The 15,712-nt window shown below is 37.9% G+C and overlaps 1 protein-coding gene across 1 annotated transcript in view; it reads left to right on the top strand.

Moving 5' to 3' along the window:
* galnt9 (polypeptide N-acetylgalactosaminyltransferase 9) overlaps nucleotides 1–15,712 on the top strand; it is a 104,392-nt gene that overhangs the window by 32,746 nt on the left and 55,934 nt on the right. Inside the window, exons 3-4 of the mRNA XM_087796553.1 lie at nucleotides 962–1,128; nucleotides 10,944–11,118. Of these exons, the coding sequence (XP_087652679.1) occupies nucleotides 962–1,128; nucleotides 10,944–11,118 (342 nt within the window). The remainder of the gene's footprint in view (nucleotides 1–961; nucleotides 1,129–10,943; nucleotides 11,119–15,712) is intronic.

Here is a 15,712-nt window from a genome sequence, read left to right as displayed (position 1 = left end):
TTTATTCTGGTATAATGAGTGTATAGCTTTGAAATTCCACCCGGTTTGAATTTAGAGACGAACACAGCAGTGTTGGTTGATGCAGCATCACAGCAGGAAGGTTATTCTGGTTCATATTATAGCTTCAAGGGGTTTGTAGGCGAGGCTCATACTCACCTGGATTTTTTACTCGGGTCAATGTTTGTAAATGTGATCCAAATTTTGCATTCAAGTTGATTGGAGATTTACAAGTACCGTAGTATATTCAAGAGCTCAAAGTCACAAGCTGGTGGAGCTAGTGCTTCAGCTTTTAAAGAAATTCTTAGAAAACAAAAAAAAAAAACTGAATCCAGTCTAAGAAAACCCTCCTGGAAAACCCTGAAGGTTTAAGGCCAAGCTCTGGTTAAACATTCTGAGTTCCCTTCAGAACTATTCTTTGGGGACCAGTGTGTTTTTTTAAACTCCCTTAAAGAGACATCCGATCGTTGTTTTTTTACAATACAATTTTGATCTTTAATGTTCTAGAAAATGATTATTAAACTTTGCAATTAATTGATATAGTTATAATGAATGATTATTGTTTTATTGCATTAATCACATTTCAAATGTTACATTTTGTTTTTCCGTGAAGGAAAAAAAATGTGTCTGATGTCTTTTGCTTAAAGTGATCATTGATTGGTCTTGAAAATTGTATAAAACTTTTTTTTTATGCGTTAACTCACATCACTTTACATAGATGTGAAGTTTGCTTTTTATTTTCTGCTGGTAGAAAATAAAGGTTTGACTCAAACACAACAGAATGCAAATGACTAGACGTATTCTAAGTTACTTTCCTTTCTATTAAAATATTCTAATCAGCCATAATAATGAATTTGAATGAAGAGATGGCTTTCCTCACCTTTTTTCTGGTAAATTAAAATGGTAAAATCCGTTAGTAAAGAATCGTGATCCATTATTCATGATGTTGTTGCTGTGTTCTCAGGTGCAAGCAGCTGACGTACCCGGAGGATCTTCCACTGATCTCAGTGGTTTTCATCTTCGTGAACGAGGCTCTGTCGGTCATCCTGCGCTCTGTCCACAGCGTGGTCAACCACACGCCCTCCCACCTGCTCAAAGAGATTATTCTGGTAGATGACAACAGCGACAGCGGTAATTAAAACACTCCTTTGATTCACTTTCGGGTTATGATGTTATATATATTTTGTATACATTTTCTTGATGGAGTGTCCCAAGACATTTCAGATCCCTATTAAACTTATTAGATTGTGAATACAGTCGGGCACAAAGTGGTGAAAACCTCCGTCACTCGGCTGTGGTTTCAATACTCTGGTCCAAATCATCGATTCTGTGGAAGGACGGAATGAGGAACTACATTCAAAATGACACTTGTCCCTCCTCCCCTTGGCACTGAGGAACCAGGATCCCTCCTTCAAGCTGGCAGAGAATATAGCTGCATAAATAATATCTTGATAGCGAGGATCAACATCTGCACTCGCTCCGTCCCCCCTGACAGGCCATAATGACATGGCACTTCTTATTATGTTACTACAACATTGTGACACTGACATTATAGTTTCCTCAATTTCCTGGAGCAGATCGTTTCTTGGTAGCTAGTCAGTCAAACTGAGTGTTTCATATTCCATTTGATCACGCTTGTCAAGATATAAGAGTATGTCTCTTGAATTAAAAATTGTCAGAAGCCATGCTCAAGGAACAGAAATAGATGTACATTTATTTTAACAGACACAACTATCTGCTAGCTCCAATAACTAAAATGTTTATTTGAAAAAGGACATAAACTCATCAGAGATGTGTTCACTCACTGCTCGTCTCCACTAAAAGGTCAAGCTCAGGTTGATGATTCAAGTAATCAGGCCTGATTGTGGGTTTCCCGACAGAGATAATAATTTCACTTATATGGACGCTGCTACAACAATATTAACATGCAGATCAGACCGTTTGACCTTCTCAGGACACTTCTGTCCGTCCTCTCATGTTTAAGCAATGCTTGCTGAGATGAGGTAGGTGCAGACCGAGTGAAACCATGTTTCGTTTGGCACTCCTTATACACTCCTTTTTGTCCAGACACTTGGTCACATGTATTAGGATCTTAGAAGTTCCTTAAAACCAGTAGTCTGAACCTCACGGACGTGTGCCTGACTGCTCAGGTTGATGGCCTAATAAGTAAGTAAGTAAGTAAGTAATATTTAGTTTTAGTTTAGTTATATAGCGCTTTTCCAGACCAGGGTCACAAAGCGCTTTAACAATCAAAACAATACTCAAAAAAGTATATACTTTAAGATCAAGATAATACTGAGAACAACACAGGAGTTCCAGAAAATCAAGGAAAAGCCTTAACAAATAGAAACGTCTTAAGATGTTTCTTAAAGGAGTCAGTAGACTCCATCAAGCGCAAAGAGAGAGGAAGATCGTTCCAAAGCTTAGGAGCAACAGCCTGAAAAGATTTCTCTCCTCTGGTCCTGAGCCGTGTGAGTGGAACCATAAGTAGATTCTGATCCACAGACCTCAGAGCCTGAGCTGGGGTGTAAGGCTGGATCAGATCAGTGATGTAAGGAGGAGCCTGACCATGAATAGCTCTGAAAGTAAGAACCAGAATTTTAAAGTTGATCCTGAAAGAAACTGGAAGCCAGTGAAGAGTTTTAAGGACCGGAGAGATGTGAGTTCTTCTACTTGAGCGGGTTAGAATTCTCGCTTCAGAGTTCTGAATCAACTGCAGGCAAGACAACTCCTTCTTGTTAAGACATGAAAACAAACTGTTACAATAGTCCAGACGAGAAGAAACAAACGCATGGATTACAAGCTCCAGATCATGTTCCGACAACATTTTCCTAAGTTTAGAGATTTTTCTCAGTTGAAGGAAACGGTTTCTGGTCAGTTTTCTACAGTGTTGAACAAGAGACATGTCTTTATCAAATACAACACCCAGGTTTCTCAGGCTCAGTTTGACAGACTGACCTAAGTCACCCAAGTACTGACTCAACCCTGGAACCTTATCATCAAGAGCAATCACCAGTGTTTCAGTTTTGTCCACATTTAGCTGTAGAGTGTTTTCACTCAGCCATTGTTTGATTTCTAGCAAACAATTGACTAAGCTGTTCAGCTTTTGGGGCTGTACAATAATAAAGTACAGCAAAAACAATAAAGGACCCAGAACAGAACCTTGAGGGACTCCACACAACAGATCTGCCGATTCAGACCTCATTTGATTGGCAGATACACTAAAACTGCGCCCAGAAAGGTAAGATGAGAACCATTCTAACACAGACCCAGACAGTCCCACTTCATCCCTCAGTCTTCTCAGCAGGATCTGGTGATCAACTGTGTCAAAGGCTGAGGACAGATCCAAAAGAACCAGAACAGTGAATTTACCAGAGTCAGCCGACATCATGATGTCACTGGACACTTTCAATAAAGCTGTCTCCGAAGAGTAATGTTTACGGAAGCCAGACTGAAACTTCTCATGGAGTCCTAACTAATGCCCTGACTGTCCATACCTCTCAGAAATTTGAAAGTTAATGATTCAGGTAATACAAAAGGACGATATACCAAGCACTCCTGAATAATGCTTGCATATTTTTCTTTATCTGATGATGAAATTGTAACGCTAACTCTGACCCATAACCTAAACTAACTCTAACTCTAACTCTAACTCTAACTCTAACCCTAACCCTAACCCTAACCCTGACCCTCATCTTATCTAACCTAACCTATACTTACCTAACCTAATAGAATTGAACCTAACCTAACGCATCCCATACCTAACACCAAGCCGAACGCCTGACTCTGACCGCTAACCCACATATAACCAAACCTAATCCTAATCCTAATTCTAATCCTTTTCCTAACTCATGTTCCTGATCCTAGTCCTAGTCTTAGTCTTAGTCTTAGTCTTAGTCCTGGTCCTAGTCCTAGTCCTGACCTAACCTAACCTAACCTAACCTAACCTAACCTAACCTAACCTTACCTAACCCAACCCATCCCAACCTAACCTAACCTAACATTACAAAACCCTATACCTAACCACTATCAGCTAAATAATAGCCTATAGCCCGGACCCTAACCCTAAATCTAGCCCCAGCTCTCAATCATTTCCATGGAAGATGATGTTTGTTTGAGTATTGAATGATTTGGGGTGAGCGTTAAAGAATGAAAACAAGTGAAATAATTCCTTTGAGTAGAGACTTAAGGAAAAGTGAAGATGAGGAAGTAACTGTCATGAAAACAGATGATTCATTCATAGTAATGCAAATAAAAGAAGGTGATGGGGTGAGTGAGGCTGAAAAGAAAAAAAAGGGTACATGTCTGACGAAGGTTTTCTAGTTGAATATATCAAGTAAAGGAAGACAAGGTTTGTAATCCATAAGGTTCATGGATGAGGTAAAAATAGATGAACTGAACAGGTATACCTAGAGAACGGGATTCTGAGGCTAAAGTGGAGGAGACCGACTTGCTGTGGCAAACAGGCATGGTATATGTTGAAAGTCAAAGCGGAGAAGTAGTGTACGTGAGTCGAGGCATATGTAGGTAAATTGTGTTTAAGTCTGGGTGGTGTGTTTGTGACAGCAAGAGCCTGTAAGAGAAACCAATATATTTGAGTTTCAAATGAGAATCAGACTAGAGGAAAGGTAATGGGTAAACAGACGATGTGATAAAAGAGCGGGTGAGTCAGCCAGTAGAAGTAATGCAGATGATGAAGACCATAAGCAGTTGTGACCGCAGCAAACTTGTTGTCGTTTCCACCAACTCAGACACAAGGGAGGGGAAGACGGAACAGTAAATGCTGCAAAAAAACATCCTGACTAAGTATTTCCTTATAAAGGGGTCTGTAACCTTTTTTGCATTTAATATTAATACTATTTAATAATCTGAATGCAATATTTTCAGAAGACAACCTTTGGATAAAAACAGAAAAAGAATAATTATAATCATGCAAAATTAATTCACTTTATGTTAAAAAGAGATGGGAAAAAGGAATTAAATATACTTGTCTGTGGATGATTGGCACTCCATTTGCAACAAAGAACAACATGCTCCAAAAGATAGAGACAATTTGGATGGAAATACATTATGTGATTCTTTATAACACCACATATTAAAAGTAAGCAATTAAACAAAGGACAACATTGTTGGAGACAGTGTGGATGCCGGAGTGTCAATCACAGACATGTTTTTTGGTTATGCACCAAATTGATACAATTCTGGAATCATGTCATGGTTGTCTGCGAGGAGATTCTGGGCTACAGGGTTCCAAAGGATCCAAGATATCTGTAACTTGGACTGCTATAAATAAGAAAGATCTTTTTTACGTAATAACTATGGCTTATAATAAAACAATCACAAGAAATTGGCTCAAAAGTGAATCTTCGAGACTGGATCAGTGGCTGGAAATAGTGGGGGATATATTTGTCATGGAAAGATTTACATTCTATCTAAAAATTAAAGCAGAAAGCCACAATAATCACTGGAAAAAGTGGACTGACTATCAAAAACGGAAAAATGCCTCAGCATAACGTGTAGTAAGCATGTAACACCCCTTGTTTTGTCTTTATTGCTTTCTTTTATTTTCATTAATTTTTATTTTTTGTCGTTTGCTTGTACTGTGTCTGCGTTGTGTTTATCCTGATAAAATGTGAAAATAAAGAGTATTAAAAAAAATAATAATGCAAAAATACATCTTAACATAACACTGAAACAGTCGGAGTCTAGGCTGGTGTTTTCCAGAAAAGATTGTCCCATATGGAGTCTGTGTTGTGTTTTATTAATTTACACTAGATTACTGACTTATCACCAGATGGAGACAACTTTCCTAAAGATTAGACAGAGTATGTCCTGTGAATTTTTTTGATGTCGACACACTTAACCATCTGTAGAATACTTTTAATTACAATTTAAATTAATGAATCCATTAGATCAGTCCACATGTCAGCCTCCTCCTCCTGTCAAATCAAAATGTGTGGTAGGCCCAGGAATGAGTACTTCTTATGATTGGCCATACTGACCAAGTATGTCCAAATTTTGGGTTTCATCTGGTACTCTGTGAATATAAGAGCGACCTTGCTTGTTGTTGAAAGTAATTAAAATAAGGTTGATCATAAGATTTTAAAGTCTTTAATTTGACTCAATATTTGGTTTGAGAATTGTTCATAAGCTATGCTAAACCAACCATTATACTTTATGTGGGAAACTGTGTCGAAAATGTGCATCAGGACTCTTCTGTTTACAAACAAAGTTTTGATAAATACAGGTTTGTGTTCAAAACATCTGAATATGAGTTCAACATCAATTCAAATCAAAATGTTGAAAGAAGTTGCCAGCGGACATTAATCGGTGAAGTACATCGATTAGAGTCAAAGAGATACTTGTTTACATCATTCCGTTAGGAAATTCAAGTGCTTGTGATGCGGACTCACGTTTTTGAAAGAAACTGCAGTTTACAAGGTCAAGAGAGAGTGAAGGCTGACAGAGTCAAAAAAAATATGAGCTGATTTTTTTTTTATTGCAGTGCCTTTAACAAACCTCTATGAGGTGCATAACCTTCATACTACTGACACAACGCTGCTTGTGATTCTATTATCAGTGCAGACGCCTGCTGCCAGGACTGACGGATTGACACGGTCCTTTTACCCCCGAAATAATGAACACGGATCAGAAAGTCAAACTAATGTTGTTGTTGTGCGTTTGAGGATGAAATGCCGTTTAGTATGTTTAACCTTTAACCTTAAGCGCTTTGATAAATAACGTACCAACATATTTAATTATAGTTAAGGTCTTATTAGGGTTATTGAATTAGCTAAAACTATATTTACCAGCTAAGAAAATGAGATTAACATTTACTCTAGTTAATATCTGTACAGCAGGATCTTTTGTGTAGCAGAACAATGGGAAATGTCAAAATCTCAACATAAATATAATACAATACAAAATCAAATCCTTACTATCATGTATATATAAAACAGTAGTGTCTCATAATCTGGAAATTAAGTTATTTTAATTATTTCATACACAAAACTATTCTCAATTATGTTAAACGAGTAATTGTATTAACCCCATTATTGATGTCATGATCAACATGGCAGAAAAAGGACTGTAATTTGTGAATTGCTTGTTGTTTTGAAATTCAGATGAATAACACATTAACAACTTGCACCTCTATGACATTTGCATAATGAAAATGTTTTCGCCTCAGTTAATGAACAACTTTATACAGATGAGTAGTCCATGGATTAATACTCATGGAGCATTTATTTATTTTATATTAATTTATTGATAAACAAGTTCAAATCCTAATTTTAGATTTAATAAGCTTGAATGTACTTCATGTTACTCCTCAAGACTCAGGCTCTTCAATTTCATATTCAAGGTGTTTTGGATAGTTATCCTGTACTCTGTTGCACTCTCAACTTTTACAATATATTCTCTGTAATCCTCTTCGTGTGGATGGAAGCCAAGAATTATTTGTCAGGATCAGATGTAGGACTATAACTTTCCCCCCTTCACAGCAATTATCACGCTTTAATAGCTTTTATCATATTGTAGCTGCAGGGCTGGCTGCTGATGAAGGAGTCCCACTGTGCAGGTTCTAAACTTACAACGCTCAAAGCCGGAGTCAGACTGCAAGAGTCTTTGCTTTAACACATCGCATCTTTGTGCCAGATACTGCCATGAATGGAAATCCTGTTGAGAAGAAAATCATTCTAAATGTTTTTTTGTTTCTCGTGTGTTCAAGATTACATCTATGACGCAATTGCTTCGTAACCATTGATCTAAAAAAAAAAAAAAAAAAAAAAGGTTAAAGGTGAAAAGATAAAAAGTCAGTTTCTGCTTTAACAATAACAAGCTGCAAGTTCTATCTTAAAGGTTCATCATTTCCCGAACCCCTCATTAAACCTGGGCTGTCATCATAATATATGTCAAAACGGTTGAGCTGGAAAAGGTTCCTGACAATCTCTTTACTCACGGACGAAGGATTACTGTCCTTTTTTTTAAAGTGTCACCGAGTGATTGATGATGCAGACGGAAGTCAGAAGAAAAGGTAGGGATGCTGTTTGTGAGCTCATTTGCCACCGACATCCTTATTAATCTCTCCTTCAGAAATTGAAGTGCTCAGCAGTAACCCAAACAAGAAGCTCGAGCAGTCATCCATCCTCGCACAAAACACAGGCAGCAATTACTGCAAATAGATGTTTATGTGGCAACTGTGTTTCTGATGACATGCTCAGAACTGAAAGGTAAAAAAAAAGAGGGTGTTTTTAGAGTGCCACTAGAAGCATTTGTGTGTACCATGATGCCCTGTGTCATCTCCACAAATTGAGTGGTCTTGTCATCCAGATAGAAGGTCTCGCACTCAATTTATGGTGAAAGATGAGCTGATGTATGGTTTTGTTTGTCAGCCGGTTTGCGAGATACAAGGACTCAGAGATTTATCTCATCAACAGTCACAGCCACACAGTCACAGTGATCAGGCACAGCCTTCAAATGAGTTTTATTTTTCTCTGCTCCTTTTTAATCCCTCTATATTTAGATTTCTTCCTGCAATGTGTATAATTATTGGTATTATCAAAGTTACATTAAAAGCAAATTAAATTGCTGCTACGGAGACAAAAAGAGAACAAAAAGAGCTCACTAAGGAAGCTAAATGTTAGCTAAAATGGAAATCCAAACACTAGTACTCCGAAAGTACTCCGGGTAATATCGCAAGCGCTTCCAGTGTAGACAGTAGACTGTGTGCTCTGGAAGTGCTCGCAATATTACCCCGAGTTCTTTGGTTTATATGGCTTGCTACTGTTTAAAAGTCTGCCACAATCGATCCTAAAATATCGACCTGTTTAATTTTCTTTCCGGACAATTCTTCTCGTTGAGTCTTCAATAAAGGGGAACATTACAGACGAGCAGTATGGAAGTATATGGATCTCCTACATTCAAATGGATGTACATTTTTGCCTATGATTCTAAAAAGGAATAAATGACTGTAAAAAGAATCCCAATTCTTATTCAACATGAGGATGAGTAGAAAATGAGTTTGAATTGTGGGTGAACTATCACTTTAATGTGTTTGTTCTGCAGCTGTATTGCTTTCATCATCTGGCCTCGAAAACAAACATTATTCTATTGAATGGAATAAAGTTATGACAAAATTATTTTGATCTCAGAGGTACATCTGGATAACAAAAATGTGAAATTACAGCCTTTGACGACATTATCCTAACAAAGCTTGCTGTATGAACTCATTGTGTTGACAAATCAGCAGGTTTTTCTCTCCTAATGGGAGTTTTATGAGCCTGCGGATCCCAATCCAGTTGATGATCAGCCTCAAATTGCCCAGTTAAAAAGAGGGATAGCCACCAAGTTAATGAATGCCTTTTATTGATGATAAACATTTGGCCCCTCTGCATTAGCACTCAATGACACCAATGGAAGGCATTTGCTAGTCTTGGCCTTGTGGGCATGTGGAGTTTTTCTAAACATCATGCATTTTTCATACAGGGAACAGAAGATGTGGAGTCGTGGCAACATACGAAAAACAACTTCTTTGTGTTTTTAAGTTACTGTTAACTAAAGATTAGTACAGAATTCCAGTCCTTTTTTTTGGTACCAACTGATTCTTGACAGTACTAGTGAGTACCAAAACCATACTTCTTTTGAATACTTGAATACATGATTCTGACATCAAGTTAAACATGGCAATACTATTTAAAATGCGATTCATAATACACTTACTTTGCAATTTATGTAATGAAAAATGCAAGTTTTTGCAAAGACGTAAGCAAAAAGCATGCGTTAGCCTGGATGCAGTCAACACGTATTAGTTGTTGAGGTGCTCAGATACACCTGAGAAATACCAACGAATAGCGATTTAAAAATGTGTGAAGCACAAATCACTCGCTCCCATGTGACATTCACTTAAGAATTAGTTGTGTTGTCTTGATAGAGAACCTTCTATTTTGTACCTTTGAGCAGATGACTAAAGACATCAACTGATGCATCTGTCATTCTTTTAGTTGTAATGCTAAATCGTCTTCTGAGACAAGTAGGTAGGGACGGATTAAAAAAACAATAAAAAATACGTGTTTCACTGAGCTCTATTCAGACCCTCTTTCTGTCAACACAACTGTTCAGGATCTGAATACTAATAATCAGTATTTAGAAGGGATAAAGGGACTCTCAGGAGAAAATACACAAGCTGGTGGGATGCAGAGAACTTTGTTGGAGGTGAACGCAAAGGAGCACCATTGGTTCAGAGAAAATAATATTTTATTAGTGTAAAGTTTAAAAAAAGCTACTGGTCTGCACATTATTAATAAATTAAATGATAAAGAGAACTTATCATCTTCCAAAATTAAAGATACCCAAAGGATACAAGAAGGATTACTGTCAGTTGCAAATATAGGCTTTTTTGTATCATAAACTAAACATATTCAATTTTAATCAGTATGGTTAAAGTAAGAAGTCGATTGCACAAAGACTTATTGACACAAACAAGTGGCACAAAGGAGTGTGACATTTATAAGAGGATTCACTTCAGACATTTGGAAGTAGCAAGAGCCCAAAAAATTAAAGATACCTTACCAGAAATGAATGGAGTTCATTGGCGCCTCTACGCTAATGTGTCTTTTATGTTTTGTTTTTAGATAAACAGCAAAAAAACACAAGGCTTTGGATGGTTGCATGGAACACCTCCAAAATGTCCTAAAAGGATCATTAAAATCCATTCAGAGATTAGTGAGTTATTATGCACAGAGAGAAAGACAGAAATATATAACCTCTTTTTGCGAATAAGGTCGACTTAATGAAGTGTTTTTGTGTTTTTTACACTTGAATCATTCAACATTTCAAATTGTAAATAAAACGATCTCCTTGCCAATAAAGGCTGTAGCCCTTAAATACTCTTCTGGGTATTCTTGGCAACAAATGTATCTAAACTCTTGTCTTTTTTTCTGTCCTAGTGGAGCTGAAATTCAACCTCGACCAATATGTGAACAAGCGATATCCAGGCCTGGTGAAGATCGTGAGGAACAGCAAGCGGGAGGGCCTGATCCGAGCCAGGATCCACGGCTGGAACGCTGCGACTGCTCCTGTCGTGGGCTTCTTTGATGCCCATGTTGAGTTCAACACTGGCTGGTAAGAAAAGGTCACATTTTAAACAAGAAGTTTTATCGCTGGTCGGTCCCAACCTCATGTTCGGGATCATATTTTCACTCCGGATGGTATGTCGTGTTAAAATTCCATCACTGAAATATGCGGTTAGTCTGCCTTGAGCGCCGAGCGAAGTTCTGATCGAGCACTTTACAGCAGAGCTACTCTTGTCACTACGACGTCCCAGGAGCACCTTTGTAATATAAAAGTGAGACAAGATTTGAATACAAATTTAATTAAACTACCTGTCCAATAAATACATTTGAGACGGTTTGGAAGACAAATTCCGTAGAAGACAAGGTTGTAATAGTAGAGGGAATCCAAAATTCTTGGAATCTTTTGCAGTTTTAAATTACTTCTGGGGCTTTCAATCCAATGTCCCAGCGCTGCTTTGTTTTCATGCAAATAAATGCAATTGGCACCTAATTTGAGCCTGTCCTGCTGTCAGTGTTTGTGGCAAAAGTTATGTTGGAGTTTCCTGAACAGAAATTTGGAGAGACTGATTATTGGAAGCAAAAAGTAAACTTTTAGTTAAGGGCCTGTAAGATGTTAGTAGAATACCTGTTATTATCATATGTTTTATAAACTGGAATGATTAAGAAAACATCTAAAGAATTATAATTAGATATGGAAAATAGTGGTAGAAAGCTCAATATAAAATATCTATATTTAAATAGATTCCACCCCGATCTTAAACATATGCATTTTACATCAGGTGCTTCTTTTATACTTCTTCCCTTTATTACACATTCACTGCTCTCACTCTCTGTCTCAAATATAATCCCTGCTTTGAGGATTCTGCACTCATCTCCACTGAAGCATTGCGATCATTTGGTAAATCTACATTTGTAGCTTCAGGAACAGATGCCCAGGGATACTATTATGATGATCACTTCTGTCCCTAAATATCCATTATAATGTGTAGATTTAAAAGGTTTAATTTTAACTTTCTTAAAACTCTATGCAGAAAGTCAAAGTTAAGAGACACTATTGTTGGAACATTTAAATGTCACAATTGTCAAAATAAATTACCATCCTCATATCCAGATGACCTTTGATCATTTCTGCATATTTTACAACCTTTATGTTAGGGGTGACAAACTGCATCTCACAATTGTTCGTTTTATTTCTAAGAGGGTAACTTTTCTGTTTCTGTTTGGTGTCAAAACATCTACATGTATCTGTCTTTTTCACATTGGGCCTCATGTTGAGTTTTGGTAAAAACAATTATTAAGCCAACCATATTTTTTTTAATTTTGGGATTTTTTTCAAGCACACGGAAGAATATCCAAAGGGTGAATCCAAGAAGAGCTCCAACTCCAACTCCAAAAACTGTCCAATAGTAAATTTTACCACTGACACGGTACAAAAAAGTGCAATAATCATTAGTTGTTTTAAATGTTTCTTGTCTTCCACCAAATATAAATATATATAAATCAAGTTATGGAGTCAGCAACCTCAGCAAGAAAGATTCTCCTTTTCCTAGCCTCTTTCTCCAGCTCTTCCCGCAGGAGGTGTTCCACATATTTGTTGGTTGATCTCCGGCTCCAATTGTCCCTCAGTTGTGACCATGATCCCTTCTCTATGGTCAGGATTTCATCCCTGACCCGAATAAGGACTCGCCCCGTTATTCCAGCTGAGAATCATTCCAGGGAGAGTTAAAGGTCATGGCCCGAAATAGACGATAATAACATGTCATTTGTAAAAAGAAATTCTTATAGTAAAAATAAATAAACGTAATAAAATCAAACATAACTAATCTGTAGATGTAGGCGTGTAGACCTCTCACTGCCATGGATTGTTTCCCCTCAGTCCATTAGACTGATGAACTTTCAAACACCTGATATGACTTCTTAAAAGGATTTTTGAAGGTCGTTATCCCAGCATGGGATGTTTGATCCGAGAAAGACTTGAAGAAAACCAATCATCCGCTAAGAATTTGCAGGGAAGCACAGAGAGAGTTGTCTTTAATACCTCGCTGCACTGATTATAATTGATACTTCAGTGCTTCCCTCATCTGTTAGCCCTTCTGTTCTTGGTCAAAAATAGATGTGCCTTTTCCTGCCCCGCTCACCTTTGTATAGGTGTTCTCTTTGTCAGGACTCATCATGTCCACTCCCCGGGATTCTTTTTCACTTGCCAACGCATTTTTTTTTCCCCAGAAAGATTACCCTTGAGTTTACAGTATATGCTCGGAACTCCTCTACAATCAAAGCACCTTCTTCTTTATTCGATAATATGGTTATTATTTGATACTGTTCCTGGTTGGTTTTCGCAGAAAACTAAAGGCATACATCAGTTCTCATGTGGCTCACTGTTCCTGTATGTAGTTCACATTATTTATCAGGGCTGTGAAATATTCTCCTCGTGATCTATGTGGTATAGCACTATCAGTTTGTAGCAGTAGAAGCAGACTCCTATTTATAATAATATGATTACTAACCATGACACATGCAGTGATAAGTGAGACGGATGGCTCCTCTGGATGTTCCCGGTGACTCTCCCCCAATGACCTTGTGCCTGTGCCCACTGAGTCGGAGGAAAAAGGGCTGCCAGCCTTCAGCTGCACTGCCGTGATTCATTGGCATGTTTGTCCCTCAGGGTACTGTAGACTTTCAGCACAAATGTGTTGCTGGTAAGCGTCTCTGGTTAAGCAAACACATTTGGTCATCTTATGGTCTGACCCTGCATCCTTCATGTGTCTTGATGGCGTAGAAATGTCTGTTTATCTCCATAGCTGTAGGGCAATCTAAGAAGAAGACACGGGGGCGGTCAAAGCCACATTGTAATGCTTTCGGGGCTAGTTTAAAATGGCATGAGTTCATTTGCCATTGCTGCCATTGTGTTTCCTAACTTTCAGAACAAAGAGGTTTTGTGCTGTAAACTTGCTCGCCAGTTTGAAAATCCATGATATAGAGTGGAATAGCTGTTGAGATGCTATTGCATCTAACCGCTTCTGCTGTACCAAACAAGCATCCTGAATCTGTAAACATCTTTGGTTCCTCATCTATCAGCCCTTTTGCTCCTACAGCTGGTGCAAACATGACTAATAGCATGAAACGGGAAAAGCATCTCTAATCAGAATCTTCTTCTTGCTGCACTCGTAACCACACAGTTACAGAGGAAGAGGCAGGGGGAAATTGATCTTTATTTGGTTTGTAAAATCCCAGCTCAGTTGCTATCTCAGGTTATTAACGATTCATTATTAGCGTTGAATCAAGTGCTCCCTGCTGGGTGTGAGCTGGAGATGAGCTTGTCATTGTGTATAGGACGTAATGAAACGCATGCCTCAGAGAGACTTGCACGATTGCTTCGCTCCCTGGCTCCCCGACGGTTTACAGAAAGTAAGATAAACTGGTGCAATACATGTAGATAAACAAATGAGCCCTGGTGAGTGGAAACACAGCAATAGCAGAATCACGTGAAATACAAATAAGGAAATCTGAACAAGTATTCACTGAGTCTCCATCTTTGTTTTGTGAATGTAACAGCATTGTTTTATCAACTTGGCGGATTATCTCATGTCACATAGAGTTAAGGGAATTTTTTAAGCAGTTTTTCCGATGGATTCAACTCCAACAGACTCACTGTCGAACCAGATGAAACACGGAAGGTCAATTACAGTTACCTCTAAAGTAGATTTGTTGAAAAGTGTTTAATGATGTTAATAACTTTGTCTAATTTAGGATGTTGAATGATGATGGGGAATAAAATACGTCTTCTTTTTATGGTATAAATGTGTTTTTGGATACAACCATGCTTATGTTTATGTGTGTGACGCACACAAAATTTTTAAGTACAGGTAGAACATACAAATGTCAAACTGAAATCAAGCAAGTAGCCTGAAAACCAGCAACTTCTCGTCATGGAGCTTTAGCACGAACCGCTACTCCATAGTATGCCTCTGAGCAAAATATTGATGTCTCAAGAGTTGTACGTTTTTTTAGTGACACAGCAAAAGGCCTTCCATGCTGAGTCTGGCTCTGCCCGAGGTTTCTGCCTGAGGGAAGGACTTTTTTTCCCTTACTCTTTGTGATTTGATGGGACTTGTGATTTTTAAAAACTTGCATCAGTTGAATTCACTTGAAATCATTCATTCATCCATTAATTTTATGGCAGTTCTTTCCTATTGAGGGTCATGGGTTTGCTGGAGCCTATCCAAGGTTTATCGGACGAGAGCTGGACACACAAAGACAGACAACTATTCACAAACACACAATTTCACAAATTGAGTTTAATTCAAAAGTGTATTATTGGTCGTCCTACATTAATAGTTGTATGAAATATGCCTCACAGTAAATAGGTGACAGATTATTTTGACGCAACTGCTGAAATTGTGCGTATGTAGTTCTATGTGCTCCAACTTCTTATCTAAAAAAACACACTTAAGTTAGTGATTCCGAAATTGTCCATAGCTGTAAAAGTTTGCTTGAATGGTTGGACTATTTGTGTGAAGTGAAATACAATGGTGCAATAATCTTTTTTTTTGCAGGGAAAATATTGTTAACCAAAGACAAGCCTACAAGTATCAAAATGTCCGACTCGGGGCCTTGGATTAGGGCAATTTATAAAAAATATA

The sequence above is a fragment of the Callionymus lyra genome, chromosome 1 (genome assembly GCF_982586985.1).
Source record: "Callionymus lyra chromosome 1, fCalLyr1.hap1.1, whole genome shotgun sequence".
NCBI lineage: Eukaryota > Metazoa > Chordata > Actinopteri > Syngnathiformes > Callionymidae > Callionymus > Callionymus lyra.
Note: the sequence above shows the minus strand (reverse complement) of the source record. Positions and strands in the feature narration are given on the sequence as shown.